The sequence below is a fragment of the Capra hircus genome, chromosome 2, assembly GCF_001704415.2.
Source record: "Capra hircus breed San Clemente chromosome 2, ASM170441v1, whole genome shotgun sequence".
In the NCBI taxonomy this organism is placed as follows: Eukaryota; Metazoa; Chordata; class Mammalia; order Artiodactyla; family Bovidae; genus Capra; species Capra hircus.
The window spans coordinates 121,378,852-121,402,054 of NC_030809.1; the positions used below are offsets into that span (position 1 = coordinate 121,378,852).

The window sequence follows — 23,203 nt, forward strand, 5'->3', positions numbered from 1 at the left end:
CACATTCTCAAAAGCCTTAGTATATTAGGGTTTGGAATTCTAGAAATACTTTCCAAAAAGTTGTTTAAAGAACTCTCTAAAAAATAATGAGGGCTATTTCTGCTCTTTAAGGGGACAGATGAGCTAAAATTGATACAAGTTCATTTTCCTTTTAATGTATTTTAGAATTACATTATTTTTCCAATACATGTATGTAGTTGCTACCTATACAAGATTATTATAATCTCTCTCAGGTAATTACTGCTGAGATCAGCAGTTTAATGCCCTTTGTTTGCCAAATTTTTGTTTTCCCAAGGACCAATCCCACTCTATAAAGATGTGTTTCCAGGATACATATAATTACGCTGGGTATAACATCTGTTGCTTTGCATGTTCAGAAGCTTACTAAACCAAGGTACGAACATGCTTCTATGCCTACTTTAGGAGAATGGCTAAAATATTAAAAGCTTAAAGATTCAATAAAAATTTTTTAAAGCAGTATTTATCAAAAGTAAAAGCTAATTCTAATTTAAATATTTCCAAATAAAATTAACTCATTTTAACCCTTATTTAGAGAAATGTTAGCCCCAAAGTTATATCATTTTTAAATGTCATCACTTAATAATCCTGAGATTTATGTTTCCTATAAATTCATATAGGAATCCTAGTGAAGTTTCTACTTCAGTTATCTCTCAGAAGCAGACTATCTAACCAAAAACAAATGAAAACCAAAAACAAATCCCTTTACTCCAGGACAACAAAGAAATTAATAATGGTGACCTCTTTTCTGTGCTTCACCCTTTTATAGCACAGCAGATTTAGATAACAGATAAAACAGCACTGCCCTTTCAAATGTAGGTCAGGATTCTGGTCGCACCACAGAGATGAATTGTTCAGACTTAAATAAAGCAGAGGACTATAGACCCAAATCACTCCTCTGTGTGACCTTTTAAGGTTGCCCAACAATCTGATGGTCCTGAGAACTTCCAAATATGCAAATATTTATTGGCAAGGTTTACCAGAAAGATACAAAGTGAACACTGATTTCAGTACTGAAACCTGAAATAAGCCCTAAAAAATGGGAAGCTGGCGGGGGGGGGGGGGGGGGGGGGCGGCTAGGAATCAGACACAGTTATATCTCACCATTCATAGTCATAGACAAAAAAATTGAAGTTCTAAGTTTATTGTGTTTTCAGAAAATTTTAGGACAAGCAAATTCATGAGTCTCAGTGTACTCAAATGTATTTCAGAATCTTTGAGATCTGAGCTTGTTATTATATAACTAAGGTTGTTATTTGGGCTTCATTTAGACTGATGAGATATCAGTCACACAGATTTAGAGTTGAGGAAACCTACTTAAATTTTTTAAAAAATCATTCCAAACCATTTTAATATGTTTTAGCTCACTCCATTCTTCTAACAATTCTTATTTCTTAGTGTTATATATCATTTGATGTAGCCAACCATTATATTAAAAATCAAAAAGAAACCAAAAAATCTCACCTCACCGTTAACAGGAATTTTGGGGGAGGAGGTAAAACCCACTTTCAGAATTGGAGAAGATTTAGCTAAAGGAGTAATATAGTAAATACTTTTGTTTGGGATTGAATTCTGTCTCTTCAAAATTCATATGCAGAAGTTCTAACCCCCCAGTGTGACTATATTTGGGCCGTTAAGGAGTAATTAACTTTAAATTAAGTCATAAGGGTGCTCTCTAGGGGCTTCCCAGATGGCAGTAATGGCAAACAGTCTGCCTGCCAATGTAAGAGACACAAGAGACATGGGTTCAATTCCTGGGTCAGGAAGATCCCCTAAAGTAGGAAATGGTAACTCATTCCAGTATTCTTGCCTGGAAAATTCCATGGACAGAGAAGCATGGCAGACTACAGTCCACAGGGTCACAAAGCATTGGAAACAATTGAGCAATTGAGCACAGGACAAATAGTATCTAGTCTGATAGGACTTGTGACCTTAAAATAAAAGGAAGATTTCCATTCCCACCAACAGTGCAAGAGGGCTCCCTTTTCCCTACACCCTCTCCAGCATTAACTATTTTGGGATTTTTTGATGATGGCCATTCTGATATTTCTAGTAGTCATGTATGGATGTAAGAGTTGGACCATAAAGAAAGCTGAGTGATGAAGAATTCATGCTTTTGAACTGCTGTGTTGGAGAAGACTCTTGAGAGTCCCCTGGACTGCAAGAAGATCCAACCAGTCAATCCTAAAGGACATCAGTCCTAAATATTCATTGGAAGGACTGATGCTGAAGCTGAAGCTCCAATACTTTGGCCACTTGATGCAAAGAACTGACTCACTGGAAAAGATCCTGATGCTGGGAAAGACTGCAGACAGGAGGAGAAGGGGACAACAGAGGATGAGACGATTGGATGGCATCACCAACTTGATGGACATGTGGCATGCTGCAGTCCATGGGGTCACAAAGAGCTGGACATGACTGAGCCACTGAACTGATTCTGACTGGTGTGCGGTGATATCTCATTGTAATTTTGATTTGCATTTCTCTAATAATGACTGATGTTGAGCCTCTTTTCAGGTATTTATTAGACATCTGTATGTCTTCTTTGGAGAAATGTCTGTTTAGGTCTTTTGCACACTTTTTGATTGGGTTGTTGTTCTGTTATTGAGTTGCATAAGCTGCTTGCATATTTTCTATGTAAGGCAGGATGAAGATCCCTTAAAAACTAGGAAAAAAAACTACCATGTGATCCAGCAGTCGCAATACTGGGCATATACCCCAAGAAAGCCATAACTGAGAAAGACAGGCACGGCTATGTTCGACGCAGCACTATTTACAATATCAGCAGCAGCAGCAACAGCAGGACAAAGAAGCAACCTAGATGTCCATCAACAGATGAATGGATAAAAAAGTTGCATATACACTGGAGAATTAGTCATAAAATGGAACACATCTGAGTCAGTGCTAACGAAGTGGATGAACACAGAGCCTATTATACAAAGTGAAGTAAGTCAGAAAGAGGAAAAAATACCGTATTTTAATCCATATATATGGAATTTAGAGAGATGGTACTGATGAACCTATTTGCAGGGTAGCAACGGAGATGCAGACATAGAGAACAGACTTATAGACACAGTGGGGGACAGTGTAGGAAGGAGAGAGTGGGATGAATGGGAAGCGTAGCATGGAAACATATACACTAACATATGTAAAATAGACGGCCCGTGGAAATTTGCTGTATGACTCAGCGAACTCACACCGGGCTCCATGACAACCAAGACGGGAGACAGGAGGCTCAAGAGGGAGGGGACATACGTATACCCGTGGCTGATCCATGTGGATGTATGGCAGAAACCAACACTATATTGTTAATCATCCTTCAATTAAAATTTTTTAATTTTAATTATAAAAAGAAAAGAAAAGAAACATTAGCGATCTAGGAAAGACTACGCGAGGGCACAATGAGAAGGTGGCCATCCATGAGCTAGGGGAGCGAGGCCTCACCAGAAACCAGCTCTAACAACACCTTGATCTTGGACTTCCAGCCTCCAGAACCATAAGAAAAAAGTCAATTTCTGTTGTTCAAACTGCTTCATCTATGGTGTTGTGTTATGGCAGCCCTGACAGACTAATATATCATCCTTCTTTACCTTAAGTTTTAATTTCTTCTTTAGAGTCTCCACATTTTCTAGAGGGTGTGACCTTGTATCTCACCACCACATCAAGCAAAATATAGCAAATAAGAGAAATGAATCGTTTTCCTTTTTTTCCTTCTATGTTCCAATATTTCCAAATGTGAACATTGAAGAATACTGAATGCCAAGGGAGAAAACACTTTAAATAACTGCTTAGGTTGTCATTAATTCGGAAGCGAGAGCTATATTAGGAGGATTCTAAACTATTTTGGGTGGGAATTAATCAGGGTAGCTTCACGGATGGCTCAGTTGGTAAAGAGTCTGCCCACAATGCAGAAGACCCAGGTTCAATCCGTGGCTTGGGAAGGAGAAGGAAATAGCAACCCACTCCAGTATTCTTGCCTGGAAAATCCCATGGACAGAAGAGCCTGGCAGGCTACAGTCCTTGGAGGTCGCAAAGAGTCCAACACAACCTAGCAACTAAACCACAATCAGGATAAGCAAGGGATGCAACCCAACCCAGAAATGACAGATGGGGGTAACTGAGAAACACGTGCAAGACTTGAAAGTATCATTTACAATATGCTTCATTTTGCCTTCTGCCTTCCTGCGGGATCAAATAGAAAATCTCTCAAAAGTTCTTGATATTTTTGTTCCCACTGGTTCTTTAAAACTCTGAACTGGAACTAGAAGCACCGCTTCCTTGAGCTCCTAAACTGAGGAGGACCCAGTATGGCTATACCCGGAAAACTAAGGGTCAAGACTGACTCAGGAGTAAGTAGAGAAACAGGTCAGTTTGAAAGGTTCCGGACTTCTCTGGCAGTCCACTGGTTAGGACTCTGTGCTTCTAATACAGGGTACATGGGTTCGATCCCTGGTCTGGGAAGTTCTGCATGCTGTGTGGTACAGCCAAAAATAAAGAAAAAAGAATAGGTTCACCAAAGCCCAGAAGTGATCAACCAGAAAAAGGGCCCTTCATCTACCTCCTCACCTCCCCGCTACCACCCCGTCTCCTGCTAATGCTGCTCCCAAATCAGCCTCTGGCCTGGGAGCTCAAGTTCTCATGTAAGGGGCGGAGGGAGGGTATTAAGAAGGTCCCATATGGAGAAAGATTCTGCCTCAGGCAAACGCCCTCCCTTCTTACCACTCACCCTAATGCTTGTCTGCTCCTATACTCACACATGACTTAAGAGTCTCAGAAGAAAGCTCTGGAGTGTGGCAATCAAAAAAGAGAAGAGAAAGAAAGGCGTCAGAGCTTATCCAAGGAATTTTTCTAAAAGTGCCAGCTAGACATTTAGATTTTTCTCTTCTTCTATATCATTTTAACCCTAAACATTTTTAAGCTAAAACATCCTCAGGCATTAAAATACCATTTCAGGAAATCATTTGTCTGAGATTAAAAATGAAGTGAAGTGTTCATCGCTCAGTCATGTCGGACTCTTGGCAACCCCATGGACTGTAGCTGGCCAGCCTCCTCTGTCCATGGAATTTTCCAGGCAAGAATACTGGAGTAGGCAGCCATTCCCTCCTCCAGGGCATCTTCCCAACCCAGGGATAGAACCCCAGGTTTCCTGGCAGATTTCAGGCAATTCTTTTACCATCTGAGCCACCAGGGAACAATACGTGATACTAAACATAGTATTTTGAGGGCAGGGTTATAGAAAATTATGCAAACAGCTTATTTTTGTTTATTACAGTGAATCTCAATATATCATTTAAAAAGTTTCCACAGCTTCTGTAGTTCTTAGTTTCTGTATCTTTGCCTTTCCCAAATCAAAAATAAGTTCTGATGCTACACTGTTTTCTATATTATCATCTGTAAACTTTGAGGCATTATTAAAATTCAGTAGTTAACAGAACTATTTAATCTGGAAATATGTATTAGCCGAAGACACCATTAGATTTATTCTCATATATAGGGATCAGGGAAACAAAGGAAAGAAATCCAATTATTTAAAACAGTAATCCCTTAACACTGGGATTTTGTTTTAATTATAAAGAGTGTGTCTTATTAAAAACAAAACAAAGCCTGTCCTTTATGGGAAAAGCCCCATGTTTCTCTAGTGAACATGCATGCACGCAAGATTTCCTATAGAAGGCTTCAACAAATTAATTTTGCTATTCTTCAATTTCCCATGACATAATTGACTTCTTAAAAAGAGCATCAAGTAAACAATTATGAGCCCACCTGTTCATGATATCACACCAGGCCCCATACAAAGTTAATGAAAATAGATTTCGTTTCCTGCTCCACTCCACCAATTCAATACACGCAAAATTTTCTGTACTAACAACAAAAAGGACAGGCAGTGATAAGTACTAAAATGCCAATTGCTGAACAGTCTTTGTCCTTTAAACAGGACTCCAGACATACCCAGTACCTGAAAACTCTTTTTATGAATATCTTCCCCCATCCCTGTGGCTCCTCCAATGCCTTGCATAGGGTAGAGCGGTAGAAGGGCAGGAAGCCATGACTGAAAGTACATGGGCTGCCCCACAAGAGGCAAGAAAAGTCACTGGGGACTTCCCTTAGTTGGTCCTACTCCCATCAAACATAGAAGAAAACTAAACCACCATTCGAGGAAATTACACTCCTCGTTGGGCCCAGCTCACAATCCCACTTAAATGGTTCAGTGTTGAGCCCAGAAGGCTGAGGGAAATCTTTCTTTCTCAAGGGACATGGAGGCTCCTAGCTCTCCTATTTCAGACCTAAGAGAAAGCTGTTTAGGCACTCAATACAACCTCGTTCAGGTTTTATCACCGAAACTAAAGCTTGCAGTCATCCTGTCACCCCTCCCAGAATTGAGTTTTGGCGTGGAAGGCACACAGACAGCTTTGAGGCCAAAGCTGAATCCCAGCAGGTCGAGCACCAAAGGTACCTGGCAAGGGCCTCAGCTCAGTTTCAGCCAAGAGCTGACATGCAGGGGACAGAAGGTTATCCAATGATGTAAGTCACCCAAGGGATAAGGAAAGAACTGAAGAGCAGCAAGGGCTGCTGAATGAGCACAGAGATATAAATGATGACATGTTTAGAGTCTAAAGGAGTCCAACAGCTGATGCACAGAAAGCAGACAAGTAGAAAATAAAATAAGCTTGTGCTACTATCTTGACCTAAGTGAGATTAAGGACTAAACCTCATGTATATTTATTTTATAGGTTTAGAGTTGGGATCAAGTATGTAGGTAATACAAAATTTTATAAATCACATCCTCTGATACAATGGAGTTGGGAAAATCTGTATATTTTCCACAAACATGAACAAATACTGCTATTCAAAGACAATTTGTTTTTCTTTTTGTTGTGTTCCAAGTTTATCATAAATACATGATCATATTGCTTTCTTTGAATAAGCTGCTATGTCTTGAGAAAGACATTTGAGAAAACAGAGACGAAAGCAAGAAAGAAAATGCCAGACAATGAGAATCTGTGACCATTGTTTCTTAGTCAAGGTCATACCAAGGCAAGTAGAAGAAGGGGTCCCACCTGTAACAGAATCAATGGCTTATGATCTCTGAAGTTTTTCCAGTCTCCTAGAGGAAAGATTTCACAACTATATTGAACCTTCATTTCCTTTGCCTTTGTCTGCCCTTACACATTCATTGAAGATTTGCAATTAGCAAAGGATATGAATTGGCCAATGATACACCACAACTACTACACACTTTCATAAAATTAGAAGATGTATTTCATAACCATTAGAAAGCAATTTGGGCCCTCACATTTTGGATGCTAAAAGACCCACCAAAAGGGCATGTCTTTAAAGTATCAATGACACAGTCATGAAAAGAGAGTTTTAAAATAATGTACACAGGCAGTTCAATTTATTTCTGAGTTACGTCATAAAGCTGAGTCCAAATGGTTTTTAATTAACATCACCAGAAAGTGAGCCTACTCTAATGAAATACTGGAGATTTCACATTAGAAAGTGACTGACAGGTCAACTTCTGAAAAAGAAACAGTAGATACCACCACAAAACTAGCAGATGTTTCTTGGGGTCATTTGTACAAAAACATAAGCATATGTTAAAGAAATCTGACACTATCATGGAATCAATTGGTGTCTAAAATAATAGCAGCTCCTTATGGCAATATGGTAATATCCGTATCAAATGCACAACACATTATGTTGCAACAGTATGTGCAGACAAAAGAGCATCAGAGGCAGCAATAATGGCCAGTGCTTTCATTAAGGTGAAAAAATAAAATTAGAAGTTTACATCCAGGGCATAATATCGTTTAACAGTAAACTGAACATGATACACATTCTCTTGAATTTTCAGAGTTTCCATTTAACTGAGTTTGTTGAGATTCACATAAAGACAGAATATTAACCAAATAAGACAAAAGTCTTTATACAAGTCTCTAACATGAGTTTTCTTTAGTTTACTCTAAAATAATGAAGATAGTTATTTTAGAAGCTAATAGTAATACTTGCTTAGTATCCCATGGACAGAGGAGCCTGGCAGGAATCCAAGGGATCACAAAGAATCAGACAGGACTGAAGTGATTTAGCCCACATGCACAGGTTCCCCCAGAAGATGTTTCCATGACATGAAATTCATTAAAAGAGTAGGTTTGCTCCCAGCGAAAAACAAACAACTTGGAAAACGACAGATCTGTCTTCCTTTCAGAAGCTAGGGTATCAAGACATTTTTTTTCCCAAATATGAAAAATGCTAATTCAAAGAAATTGAAATAGTGATTTTTAAGAATATATTTCTATTTTTAAAATAAGAACATATTATAAATCAAATTTCATGACAAAAATGTATCCACGTTATTTAAAGTATTTGGTGTGTGTATGTGCATGTTATCACTCAATTATGTCCAACTCTTTTCAACCCCATGGACTGCAGCCCACCAGGCACCTCTGTCAGTAGAATTTTCCAGGCAAGAATACTCGCATGGATTGCTATTCCCTTCTCCAGGGGATCTTTCCAATCCAGGGATCAAACCCAGGTCTCCTGCATTGCAGGCAGATTCTTTACCTTTTGAGCCACTTGGGAAACCCTAAAGTATTTAAATATTATCTAAAATAAGTGGGCTATGAATGGGATTTCAAAAAGGCATTATAGTCACCAAGATTTTAACCGTAACAAGTTTTTATCTGTATAATGAAAACCGGAACAAAATATATACTACCTTGCCTTTACACTTTCAATACATAAAAACATGCCTAAAATATAAGGAAACCAGTACACGCTACCAGTTGTTCAATTTTATTGATCTTATTCTGCCTGCACAGATGGGCACTGGAAACTACTTTGAATTATGTGCCTGTAACATTTACCAAGCGTAGAAGTTTTATTTGGAACAAATATTATTTGTATTAAACAAAAGATTTCATGATATAAATGGATTTTTTTTAGTTTAAAATGATAGAAAAACAGTTTTTATACATATAAAAATTGACAAAATTATTTCACTGATTTTTTAAAATATTTCAATAATACCAAACATTACAGTTGTACAAAGATCATAACTTTACTTACCAATATTTAATGAAAAATGTTTTCTGAAAATAGCTTTCAACTATTTTCTTCCAAGTAGCCCCAACCTAATAAGAAATGGCACAAAAGAAGAGAGCCTGAGGCTCATAGAAAACACAGATCATAAACTTATCAGAGTTCAATCTACAATCCTTCAGGAGCAATTTCTCCAGTGTATGTCTTTGTTCAAGCTTTCTGTTTCCCTTCTGTTTGGACATTTTGCTAGTCCCTAGTATATCTGATGCTTGGTAGAGGACATTTCGAGTGGGATAAGTCTCAGACCAGCAAAACAGAAAGCAATTTTAGCTGTGTCCTAGATGTATTCCACTGTCCAAGCTAAAAATCTCAGCATCACCACTGTGCCTTCCTTTCCCCTCAAACCCCACATCCTCTACATTCTGTCTCTGCCGATATCCCTTTGCACCTGACCTCACCTCGCCATCCTCCCTGGATCTGCTGGTGGACTGGCCACTGAAATGGGCTCCTCAATCTAACCTACCCCCATTGATAATCCATCCTACCCCCATGGCTGTCTTCCTGAAACAAATTTCACCTACTTTAAAAAACAAAAAGTTGAAATCCTCTGACACTTTGTCTTTGCCGCCCCTTACTCAACCTTGAGGGTAAGACACCAATTTCCTGGTATGATACTCAAGGTGCTCTGCAAACTAGTGACTTACACAAAGCACTGTCCTCTCCCCCCATGAACATACATTCTCCCTACAGGCTATGGCTTTATTTTCCGTGGAGGTCAAAGCATTCTTGCCAGATTTTTCCAAAATGTTATTTTCCTATAATGGTTTGCTTATTCTTTTGTACTGCCAACTCCTAGCCATGTTTCAAGGCCCTCACACCTCTCTGTAGCTTTCCCCTACGTCCTCCTCTGCCCACTCAAACGAAATGATTTTCCTCTTTAGCTACACTTCCGTGGTTCTTTATGGTGCCCTTTAAGTAATACTTCAAGTGCACATAAAACAGATCACCTAGTTATTTTGCTGATAAGCCTCCTTGCAGATTGTGAATACTTTAAAGCAGAAATTGTGACAAATTGATTGTAGCATCCCTGATACCTATCAGACATCTAGCACATGATAGTTGCTCCCTAATATTAGGAGAAATAAGCTAAAAACTTGAATGATTTTATGAGAAAAATAAAAATTAAAAGTATGATGGGATACCATTTCTTATCTGAGATTGTTTTTTTAAAACAATGTCTGACAAAATATCTTTTGAAGAAACTACACAGAAACAGGTGTCCTCCTACGATGATGATAGAAAAGCAAAATAACACAATCTTTCTCAGGGGACTTGGAAATATTTGGCAAAATTATGTAGGCAGGAAGCAAATGGGAAACCTCTGTACATTTCACTAATTTTGCTGTGAAATGAAAACTTCTCTAGAAAGTCAGTTTATTTCAAAAAAAAAATAGACTTCTCAGGTGGCACTAGTGGTAAAGAACCCACTTGCCAATGCAAGAGACATAAGAAACCCATGGGTTCAATCTCTGGGTGAGGATGATCCCCTGGAGGAGGGCTTGGCAACCCATTCCAGTATTCCTGCCTGGAGGATCCCATGGACAGAGGAACCTGGAGTCCATAGCATCACAAAGAGTCAGATATGACTGAAGTGACTTAACATACATTTAAAAATTATATAAGGTATTTATTCTTTTTTTTTTAATTTTTATTTTTACTTTCTTTTACTTTACAATACTGTATTGGTTTTGCCATACATTGACATGAATCCACCACGGGTGTACATGCGATCCCAAACATGAACCCCCAGTCTATGTCCGATGCAGGATACAGCATGCTTGATGCTGGTGCAACGGGGATGACCCAGAGGGATGTTGTGGGGAGGCAGGTGGGAGGGGGGGGTTCACGTTAAGGTATTTATTCTTAAGTCAACAGTCCCACTTGTAGGAATCTATTCCAAAAATACATTTTAAACAAAGACATGATAAGTTTTTAATTACACCACAATTCACAATAGCAAAAATGACTGGAAACCACCCAAGTCCCTCACAGAGAGAAGGTTTATAAACTAAAGCACTCAACAGATTACTGTGCAGATACAAAAGGAAATGAGGACTCTCACTACATACCTCTATCAAGTGATATATTGGGAATACTGGTAATTCAAAAAGAAATCAAAGTGGAAAAAAAGCATATATGCTACACTCCTATGCACTTAAGAAGGTGGGTAGGGTGAGTAAAAGAATATATGTACATGTTTGCTTATCTAGGAATAAACCAAAAAATTTAAAAGGCTTTCCAATAATAGGAAGGAAGGAAAAGGGTAGAAGGGACACAGACAAAAACTGTACTTCCCAGAATATAGCTTGCTTAGTGGATTTGATTTTGGAACCATGTAAGTATTTTACATAATTACAATTTCAGATTAAAAAGAGCAAGGCCCAAAAATAAAAGCAAAAATGAAACAAATAAGTCTGCCTATTGAGTTGGAAGTATAACATCACAGATAGGACTGATTCCAACTGTCTTTAGAACATGGTCATTTGGGGATTTCCCTCATGCTCCAGTAGTTAAAAATCTGCCTGCCAATGGGGACACAGGTTCAATCCCTGGTCTAGGAAAATTCCACATATCATGAGGCAACTACTGAAGCCCATGCACCCTAACGCCCATGCTCCACAATAAGAGAACCCACTTCAATGAGAAGCCCGCACATCGCAATTAGAGAGTAGCCCCCATTCGCTGCAACAGCAGAAAATCTGCATGCAGCAACAAGCCCCAGCACAGCCAAAAATAAATAAGATTACAAAATATAGAGCCATTAAAAAAATCATAATAATCTGACTACATATAGCACATTCTCTGGGCTTCCCTGGTAGTTCAGCTGGTAAAAATCTGCCTACAATGCAGGACACCCTGGTTCAATTCCTGGATCAGGAAGCTCCCCTGGAGAAGGGATAGGCTACCCACTCCAGTATTCTTGGGCTTCCCTGGTGGCTCAGATGGTAAAGAATCTACCTGCAATATGGGAAGCCTGGGTTCAATCCCCAGGTTAGGTAGAACCCCTGGAGGAGGACATGGCAACCCATTCTAGCATTCTTGCCTAGAGAATCCCCATAGACAGAGGAGCCTGGTGGGCTACAGTCCATGGGGTCACAAAAAGTTGGACACAACTGAGTGACTAAGTACAGCACATACTCTAAGTGGTATGTCCCTAAAAGCAACAAAAAGAAAATTATTACAGAATGATCTTAAATGGCTGGCTCTCATTAATTACATTGTTGACGGTAGCACTGGTGTTATTATTCTGTGATGTACATTTATTGTAAAGCAGTAATGATATTATTGCAGTTAGAATACAGAATTTTAAGGGTAAGAACAAAGAGAGAAATAAAAACCTTTAGTCCTGAACTTTTACTGGAGATACCAGCATAATTCCATAGTGCATCTATTCTTTAGGGAAAAAAAGAAAATCATGCTTCGTAGCTCTGCTTTCAGAAAAACCTAGGAAATCGGACTATATAAGGAAAGTACTAGCAACGAGCACACCTGGGGCTCAAATTGTGATCTCTAAATACCATAACTCAGTTTAAGAAATCAGGCATCCTTGATGACAGGCATGAAATGTTCAAGATGGGCCTAGAATATATTGCCATTTCAGAAAGCAAGGGAGTGAACAGAGACATCTAAGAAAATGTCAAAAGGCCTCAGAAATCAGTGTAAGGTGGTTCCCATTGGCCCAAAAATACAGAATCAGGGTGATTTGAGCATTAGTAAGAAGAGTCACTGTTATGAATTGAAATATATTTAAATAACTGATTCATAATGATAATATTAAACCTAATTGGTTACAGTGGCTGCTGTGATTTTTCCCTTTAAGAAAAAACTTGCTTTTCTGCTGCAATGAATGCAGTTAGGCAACAACCTCCAGCTACTGGTACCTTTAGGACCCATCTTAACTTCACTCTTCTCAGGCAGCCCCCAGCCTATGACTGAACACACATATTTGGCCACTTCTACCTAAGGCAGGTATGGAACAACTGACTGGTTCAAGACTGAGAAGGGGTACAACAGGACGGTCTGCTGGCATCCTGTTTGTTCAACCTATACGCTGAGCACATCATGAGAAATGCCAGGCTGAATAAGTTAGAAGCTGGAGTCCAGACAGAAGGGGGAAACATCAACAAGCTCCGATATGCAGATGTTACCACCTAATGGCACCCCTTGATGTTTTCTATACTAAAAATATTGGGTTTAAAAACTTTCATTTGGTCATTTACTCAGGAATTATAAGTGAGAGCAACGGAATATGTTCTCTACGGTGGAACTGTCATGAAGGCCTGAAAAAATCAGACACTCTTGTCGTAGTAAGGCTTGTCGTTTTGGTTTGAACCATGATCCTACCCACTTACTCTGACATCACATAGACTCTTGAAGGTGTTAGGGAGAACTCTTTCCTACTGAACTGAGGAAGCAGCATAACCTCCTGGGTACAGCGTGGACTCTGGAGTCAGGCTGCCTGGCCTGGAATCCCAGCAACTCCATCACCAGCATGGCCTTGGGCAAGAAAGGTCATCTCTGGGTCCCAGAAATAAAAATCCTATCTGAACCACGCAGTCTTGTTGGGAAGGTTCAACAAGACAATGCACTTACCCAGGAGTAAACGTTCACTATTTTCAGCAGTAAAGAGTCCTCCTGCAATGCAGGAGGTGTGGGTTTGAGCCCTCGGTCGGGAAGATCCCCTGGAGGAGGAAATAGCAACCCATTCCAGTGTTCTTGCCTGGAGAAACCCATGGACAGAGAAGCCTGGCAGGCTACAGTCCATAGGCCACAAAGAGCAAGACACGACTGAGCATGCACGCATTTTCAATCAAACCCTGGACATGGATCCTGAGCAACAATGGTAGTTTCCAGAACATTGTTCCTGATGAAAATCTTGGAATGTATATAGGAACTCCCTAAAGTCAGCTGGTACATTATTTAAGACTTACCTGTAGGCTTAGCGTAAGTCAGTAGCACTGTGTCAACTGGTTTTAATATATCCATACCTGTCCACTTGTTCGCCTGCCTCCCTGTCTCTGGATTCTGTTACCCATTACCCTGAGGGTCTTCAACTTCCGGTTTACAGGCTAAAAGTCAGAAGCAGGTTTAATTTCCCTCAAACTTTACTTCCCTCCCTCCTTTCCCTCTTATCTCAATTCATACTGACTTTGGAAAGCACAAGAGCATATAAACAGCCACGGCTACCAAGAGTGCCTTCCCTCTGCTCACCACATACATGACCAGAACTCACCTGCCCAGCACACACTACCCCCACCACGGGCACAGTGCTTTCAAAGTTCAGCAGGAATACAGTCACACGGAAGGAATTGGCAAGGACTATGTTGAGGACTTTGATGATGCTTATAGAGTTGTCAATATCTGAAATGTAATCAAATAACCTAGCCAAGTAATGAACCAGGCAGGATTAGGGGTAAGATTCAAAATGAGTATTCTAGTATTTCGAACACAGTGAATTATGTCTTCTACATCCCTGGCCCTTTGAACAAAGATGGTTTGCCTTCCAAATTACAGAGAGCACAGACGTGCCCAGTCTAGGCAATAGTGTCTTCCTGTGTACCCAAGCTATCTGTAGATCCCGACTATTTACTGCCACGGCCCTTTGATTCTTTAGCTCCTTCATGTTCATATTCCTGCAATTCACTTCAGGTCCTCCCACTCTGGCAGATCCCGTATGAATCAGCCTCTCTGGTTTACTGACCTTGATCCAGTCCAGCCCCATGTTCAGTTTATACATCCCTTACCTTCAATGCAAGTACCAGTTCTAGGAGCATATTTCTGTGTCAGTTGTGACCCTAAATACCCCCTCATGGAGGAGGGGTGAGAAGAAGGGGACACGAAAGAAGAGAAGTTTCTTTTAAGTACTTGTCTTCATATAGCGCCACGTGGCTGTGGTGTACTTAGGAACACCAGGATGCAGACTTTCATGGGGTCAGTGTACACAGGCGAAGATGGCTGTTTAAAACCCACAATCCTTATAGTAAGAAACCAATTGATTTAAGTAAATCATGACATGAGCAATAAGACAATGGTTTTTTACAGACAAAACTTTATCAGCTAATTAATTCATAATAACAAAGAAAAGCATGTTTTGGGGATCACAAAATCTGTTCAAAGGTTCTGCCACTTGGGACTCTCTGGACTCAGAGATCTATCTTTAAGATAGATTGGATGGTAATTCAGTTCTATGTTGAGAGTAACTATTTGAAAACTATACCTTACTATAGAAATAAAGATGAAAACCCATGCCTGAGAATCAAAGTAATAAATGTTTTCAACTCTTTGTATGTCTGTGTGTTAGAGCTATGTTTTAAAATCTGATCATCACTAGCTGCATGTGGCTATTAAACTTATTAAAATTAAATAAAATTTAAAATTCAGTTTCTCAGTCACGGTAGCCATATTTTGAGTGCTCAGCAGTCACAAGGGGCTGGTGGTGACTGTACTGGACAGTGTAGATACAGAGCATTCTATCGGCACAGAAATTTTAACAGAACAGCCATACTTAGAGATTCAGTCTACATTTTGTTTTTCTGTGTGGACTAATGTACATTAAGAAAAAGCTAAGTATTTTTACAACATGTGCTTTATACCGTATTTACACACCAGGTTAACAGGACTGTCAAAGCATTTAAAAACTTCACAAACGTTGTATGCAGTTCCTTGCTAAGCTTGATTTTTCACACCCATCTTTTAAAAATTCCTTCAATTTTGACAGCTTAGGAACACACTAATAGTTTTTTTAAAGAAGATTTTTTTCTTTTTCATATGTAGACTGATGAATCAAAGCACTGTGGTTTACTGAGTAATTAGTCCTTTAATAATTTACGTGAGTAATGGGTCATTTTGGGGTTTAACCCCTACCTCCATTATTCCTGACCAACGGTTCACCAACAGATGTCTCACTTTGGATGTACACAACAGAGCCCAGGATCTGTTTCACGTACATCTGTTCCCAAACGGCTTAGGCAGATTAATACTTAGAATGGACCCAGCTCTGCTAAGTCCCAGTAATCACTAACTCTTGTTGTTTTAAAATTGATTAGGTTTTTCTCATTTTCACATTTTTCCACATTACCTGTCATCTTGAAAAGTTTCTAACAAATAAATGTTTATATAAACTTAAAGCATGAGAAAATCATTAGCTCCCTCAAAAAAAGAAACACTTCCAAGATCTTATTTTGAAGCCCACCCTTTTCAGATTTTCTGGTTATTTCTCTAATTCAGCTGAGCTCAAGGGCATGGTAGGAAGAACCCTTTGAAAAAACACAACATGAAATGATGTAATGTGAGGTAATAAGTCTAACAAGAGAATTGTAAACCATTATGAAACCTTCATTGTATTTTTAAAAATATTTAAAACATAATATTATGATAATCAAGCATATTGTAAGATCCTTGCCCAGGAATTTAGTAAGAGGGTACAGGAAATGAAGTTGAAGAAAGGCTAAGCTAGTCCTTTTGTCCATCATGAAAAATCTGCTTAAGACTAGCCTTGACCCATGATTTTCTATCAGAAAATGGTTTCTTTCTTTCCAAAGACAGAATCTGTGCTGAGGTACCAGTCCACCTCTCATTATCTGGCCTTGAAGCCAGGAAAGGGGAGCAAGAAACTTGGCCCATATTTTCCACATAGTTATTTCAATTAGAAATTCATTAGGGCTATGAAGCTTTGTTGTAAAATACAACTCCACACATGCCAGCAAGTTGATCATTGAAACCTTACTCAGATTTATTACCATGTCCTAACATCGAAAGCCTATAAAAACGGATATTTTCTATAAAATGCAACTTCAGAGTTAACGATTCTTAGAGATCATATAATGCAAATGCTTCATTTTGCAGATGAATGAACTGTCATGTAAAAGGGTTAAATGACTTGCCTTGAGTCAGTTACACCCTTAGGTGTAGACAGGACCTCAGGTCCCTTGGTGCCCACTCCTGAAACCTTTCCTTCACCAGATGGGAAACTGCAGACAGCTGGAATAGAGAGCCTGTAGAATATCCTGTAGGGTTGTTCATACTTCAAGGTGCTATTCATTAGCAAATGATAAAGGTGCAGAGAAAGACTTGTGGGCATTTGGCATTCTGGTCATCAGTTCAGTTCAGTTCAGTTGCTCAGTTGTGTCCGACTCTTTGCGACCCCATGAATCGCAGCACGCCAGGTCTCCCTGGCCATCACCAATTCCCAGAGTTCACTCAGACTCACGTCCATTGAGTCGGTGATGCCATCCAGCCATCTCACCCTCGGTTGTCCCCTTCTCCTCCTGCCCCCAATCCCTCCCAGCATCAAAGTCTTTTCCAGTGAGTCAATAGAGATCCCTAAATTGATCATTGTGAAGTGTACTTCTTATGAGCTTCATATATATATATACACATATATAAAGAGCTTCATATAGTCTAATCCTACCAATCGCTAACTCTCGCTAGGAGTAGATTTTCCTTCATGTGAAAACCTCAAAACCAAATCTTACAGTTCAGTAAGCAGATCCTGCATTGAGGATGCACAAAAATGCTTGTACTTTCTGCTTCCATCTAACATTTCAAATGGAAGGTTACCACTTGTTAAGCACATATTGCCAGAAGTTTGTCCCTGATTGAGATGTAGAATTATGCCCGCCGGCCATCAGCAATCATTTTGAAAATGCTGAACTCTGAAAATATCTGATCCAGTCACAAGATAAGCTAAGGGCTAAATGACAAAACACACATATTGGTCCACGGCATTTGCCCACATTCCCTTTCTGAGCTCTTATTTTTGACATCTTACGCCTGGTCCCAGGCACCATGCTGGGGGCTAACACTGTAGCCTGCTCCGCCTATAGGGTCTTGTGACCCAGACATGCCTGACCTTTCTCATTTGACCTGAAAATCCTCACCTGACCCCTCTTCCATTTCTTCAGGATTTCACACTACCCTAGGGCACAGACAGCTAATTTGGTCATTAATATGAATAAACGCATGATTCCACAAATAGAACGACCATTATTAGAGATTCCGATAGAAAGATCATCTAGGCACCACTGCAAGCAATGATGAAGTTTTCTGCGCAGATGATGCCCTTTTGTGTATAGTTTGTATTAGAGATGTGACAGCCTGGTCAATCCAAGCCCTAGTCATAGACTGCTTTCTTTTCCATCCTACAGCTGAGCATCTGACCATGATGCTCACAGTGGAGAAGTGGGCCCACATTAGCTGAAGAATGCTTTTGTAAAAAGAGTTCTAATGCTTTAAAAAAAAGGGCTGGGGGATATTGCTACAGGTGATGAAAAGTTATTAAGTAGCAATGTAGTAATCAGGTTACAAAGCAATGGGCAAAGCTGAAGTTATGAGACTAGTTAGCAAATTCATTCATGAAACAAATGTTCATATGTCAGGCACTCTTCAAAATGCAGAGTGTAAACAAAACACTCCTTCCTCTTCTCCAGGTAGATCTCATCTCTGGGGGCTACACCATCAGCTCCCCGGGGTTCTCAGTGATTCCAATTTGATCTGAATTATACAACCAGTTTTCCTGGTTCTGAACTTTGCAAATGGCAAAGAACGGCATATCTCAGCCTCCATAATCTCCAGTTCCTACAATGCGTGTGTGAATCAATCAATCATGCTCAATTCTTTGCAACCCCATGGACTGTAGCCCACCAGGCTCCTCTATCCATGGAATTCTCCATGCAAGAATACTGGAGCGGGCAGCCATTCCCTTCTCCAGGGGATCTTCCTGACCCAGGGATTGAACCCTGGTCTCCTGTCTTGCAGGTGGATTCTTTACTGTCTGAGCCACCAGGGAAGCCATAATCAATTTCATATTTTCCCATAATAAATCTCAAATAATATAAATATACACACACATTGTATTGTCTGTGTGTGCATATAAACACATACACAGATACATATTTTTTCATGGTTCTCATTCTCTGAAGAATCCTACTACATGTCATTATAAATAAGGGAAAACCCAGAGGATGCAGAACTCTAAGAGTGAACCCTAATGTAAACCATGGACTCTGGATGATAATGATGTCAGTGTAGGATCATCAGATTTAGCAAAGATACAACCTTGGTGGGAAAAGGTACGACCTTGGTGGGAAATACTTATAATCAGGGAGGCTATGCATTGTGGGGAGCAGAGGTTATATATACCTTCTGCTTAATGTTGCCCTGAACCTAAAACTGCTCTAAAAATAAAGTCTATTAAAAAAAAAAACAAAAACTAGGCACTATGAGTTTTAAAAACTGAACGGTCTTGCAAACATCTCCTATGATGATAATGCCCAGCAGCGATCCAACCCCACCCCCACCCTTTCCTGGGACAGCCAGGCACTGGCCAGCAAGGAACATGATCTCCCCCAGTGTCCTCCCACACCACCTCCTTCCAGGTATGGCTGTAGTTTTCCTCCATTTCCTGAATCAATTTCACTTGTCTTCCACCACACCCAACTAGGCTAATTCCACGACAGAGAATATTTCTCACATTTAAACATATCTCTTAATCTTATTTTACTTTTTCCACTCTTATTTTACTAAGTAAAATAATGGTTTAGTATTTAGTTTCTCCTAAAATATAAGTGCTAAGGTGATAAGCTTTTGGATCTCCGATATTCAGGGGCCCCAAGTGATATCTGCATACTAGGTGTTAGTTACAAAGAAAAGGTGGTACATCTAAACGAAGGCAAAGAAAACCAACATGTTTTAGGTCAAAATTAAAGATCAACATTTGCAACCTTTAGAGTTATAACTGTCTGGATGTCTTTTAAACAGCGAGGAATACTAATTCAGCCTACTTTTCCTCCACCAGCACTCAGTATATAAAAGAGCATTTTACTGCTTCATACCATCATTTGACTTTTCATGTACCACTATTGCAACACAGATTTTAATATCTCATTTTGCAATGTCTCACTTTATTCCTATAGTATTTCAGCTTCATTGTAGGTTAAAAAGACCCATGTAGGCCAATTTAAGCTCTAATGGGAAACTTCTATGTCTCCCAAATTCAAACAGACTTAAACAGAATTCTATGCCCATATCCCTAGTTTTTAACTCAGAGATGTGGAAAATACCTCATCTTGCTTTTCAACACACCTGAAAACATTTTAAATTAAAGTCAAAGGCAGTTTCAGTTAAGTAAGATGATGGCATCTGGTCCCATTACTTCATGGCAAATAGATGGGGAAACAGCAGCAGACTTTCTTTTTGTGGGCTCCAAAATCACTGCAGATGGTGACTGCAGCCATGAAATTAAAAGACACTTGCTCCTTGGAAGAAAAGTTATGACCAACCTAGACAGCATATTAAAAAGCAGAGACATTACTTTGCTAACAAAGGTCCAACTAGCCAAAGCTATGGTTTTTCCGTAGTCATGTATAGATGATAGAGTTGGACTATAAAGAAAGCTGAGTACCAAAGAATTGATGCTTTTGAACTGTGGTGTTGGAGAAGACTCTTGAGAGTCCCTTTGACTGCAAGGAGATCCAGCTAGTCCATCCTAAAGGAGATCAGTCCTGAATACTCATTGGAAGGACTGATGCTGAACTTGAGAGTCCCTTTGACTGCAAGGAGATCAGTCCTGAATATTTATTGGAAGGATTGATGCTGAAGTTGAAACTCCAATACTTTGGCCACCTGATGCGAAGGAATGACTCACTGGAAAGGACCCTGATTCTAGGAAAGATTGAAGACAGGCAGAGAAGGGGACCACAGAGGATGAGATGGTTGGATGGCCTCACCGACTCAATGGACATGAGTTTGAGTGAACTCCGGGAGTTGGCAATGGACAGGGGTGTGCTGCAGTCCATGGGGTCTCAAAGAGTCAGACATGACTGAGCGACTGAACTGAACTGAGGCAAGCACCTCAAGTGCAGCAGAAACTGCCTATCAGAATGAACTCTGAGTCCCTGACTAGTCCGTTTTGCTAGATTTTTGTACAAGAAACTGTAAAATAGTGATGTTTCTCTAGTCTTTAAGGTAAAAAGCACATTGCGTCTTGTTTTCCAACAAGCGAAACAACAAAGGGAAGGCATATCTTTTTAAATTTCTGAAGTTATCATTTAGAAGAAATGTTTACTAATCCCAAGGTTTCCCCTACATCATCTCCAAACTAAGTCTTTAAATACTTATATTGCACACAATTATAACACCCTCTAAATAGTTCTAGGTCAAAAAGCAAATACTCCTAAACAACACGATGATTCTAAAGTCCATATTAAACAACAAAAGCTTCTAGAACTTGGACTTGATTAGAGACAATGGCAAGGAATGCGAGGGATGGAAAAGTCCAGAGGGACCAAAAGCTCAGGTGACATTTCCAGGGGTCAGCCAAACGAAAGTTGGATTCGGGACCCACGTGTTAGTATACTCTGAAACGCTTTTACTCGCAGCGTCGCCGTAGGCAGTTGAGCAAAACTCGGACGTGGAGGGGAGGAGTCGGTGACCTTCCCGCATTTGGAAAACAGCGCTCCAGTGTTCTTGGCTGGGGAATCCCAGGGACGGCGGAGCCTGGTGGGCTGCCGTCTATGGGGTCGCACAGAGTCGGACACGACTGCAGCGACCTAGCAGCAGCAGCAGCCCTTTGGGGGGCTCAGGGGAGGGGAGCGGAGTGTGACGTGGGTCCCGGGACGGCAACCCAGGCGGCAGGAGCGGGCAGGCAGAGGCCCCGGGCGCGGCTCGGCCTCCCCGGGTCTGGAGGGAGGAGGTGGCGGCTTGGGGACGCGGTCGCCCGCTGGGACAGAGGAGGAGCTTGCGGGAGGCGGAGGGACGGCGCCGGGAGGGGGGTGTGAGGCCGGGAGGAGGCGGAGAAGGCGCGGGGACCTTCTGACCGGGACCACGCACCTGGGAGACGCTCGGGCCGGATGGGCTGCCACCTCAGGGCCCGCTCGCTCAGCACCACGTCGCAGCTGTCCCTCCCGATCTCGAAGATGCCCCGGAGCAGAATGAGCTCGGCCGCCGCCTCCGGCTGCCGCCCGGACGCCCACCGCGCCGACTGCACGGCACCCGCCGCCGGGGGCGCCTCCTCCTCCCGGCCGGCCTCCAAGGCGCTCACCCGGCCCCCGCGCCTCCCCCGGGGCATGGCGGAGCGCGGGCTGGGCCCGAGCAGGGGTCCCGCGGAGGCCTCCGAGGGAGAGGTGGAGGCCGCGGCCGCCGGGGTTCTGGCGGCGTCCCGCGCTGCCACAGCAACCGCGCGCGGGGCAGAAACCCGGGAGGGAGGCGGGGCGGGCAGGCGGGGCCGCCCTGACCTGGTCCGGCAGCTGGGCCCGCCAGCCTCCCGCCGCCGCGACTCTCTACGGAAGGACCCCCCGTCCTGGAAGAGGAATAAGTGGCTCCCTCCGCCGGGTCCCTATAGTTCTTGAGATTTTGCGCATAAGTTACCCGCCGAAGTGTAGGCCTGCGCTTCTCTAATGCGGACTTGCGTACTCCCGGCCCCCGCCCCGGGCATCTTGTTAAAATGCAGATTCTTACTGAATTGGTCTGGGACTAGGTCACCCACGCCGTTTTTAGGAAGCTCCCAGGTGATACTGCTGACCCTCGGAACACACTTTGAATTGCAAGGACATAGCCCTCTGTTTTCCCACCTGCTTTCCCGCGGGCTCCCCTGGAATACAGAGGTCTTGCTTTATAACCGCGCTTGCATGCCCTCAGGAGTTAGCTGATCTATATGCAGCTGGCAGCAGAAAACTCAATCCCCAAAACCCTGAGAGAAAGCCAAAGATAAATCCCTGGTTCAAATAGACAAAATTTGGTTCTAACAAATTTAATGCTAAAGGAAGAAAATGAAGTCGCTCAGTCGTGTCCGACTCTTTGCGACCCAATGGGCTGTAGCCTACCAGGCTCCTCAGTCCATGGGATTTTCCAGGCAAAAATACTGGAGTGGGTTGCCATTTCCTTATCCAGGGGATCTTCCCGACCCAGGGATAGAACCCAGGTCTCCCACATTGCAGGTTAAAGGAAGATGCCTCTATAAAGGTAAGTATTAAGGGTCCCACTTTCCCCCAAGATATCTCTGCAGCCTTGTCTCTGCCTGGACCTAATCCTCCCGGAAGAGAGATGACAAGCATCAGGGCTTGTTCTCCTAAAGGCTACTGCTGTAATA

At 41.4% G+C, this 23,203-nt stretch overlaps 1 protein-coding gene across 1 annotated transcript in view; it reads right to left on the minus strand.

Annotated features, from left to right (window-relative positions):
• Window positions 1-22,183, minus strand: part of CERKL (ceramide kinase like) — a 128,909-nt gene extending 106,726 nt beyond the window's left edge. The window contains exon 1 of the mRNA XM_018065351.1: window positions 21,946-22,183. Coding sequence (XP_017920840.1) covers window positions 21,946-22,183 — 238 coding nt within the window. The remainder of the gene's footprint in view (window positions 1-21,945) is intronic.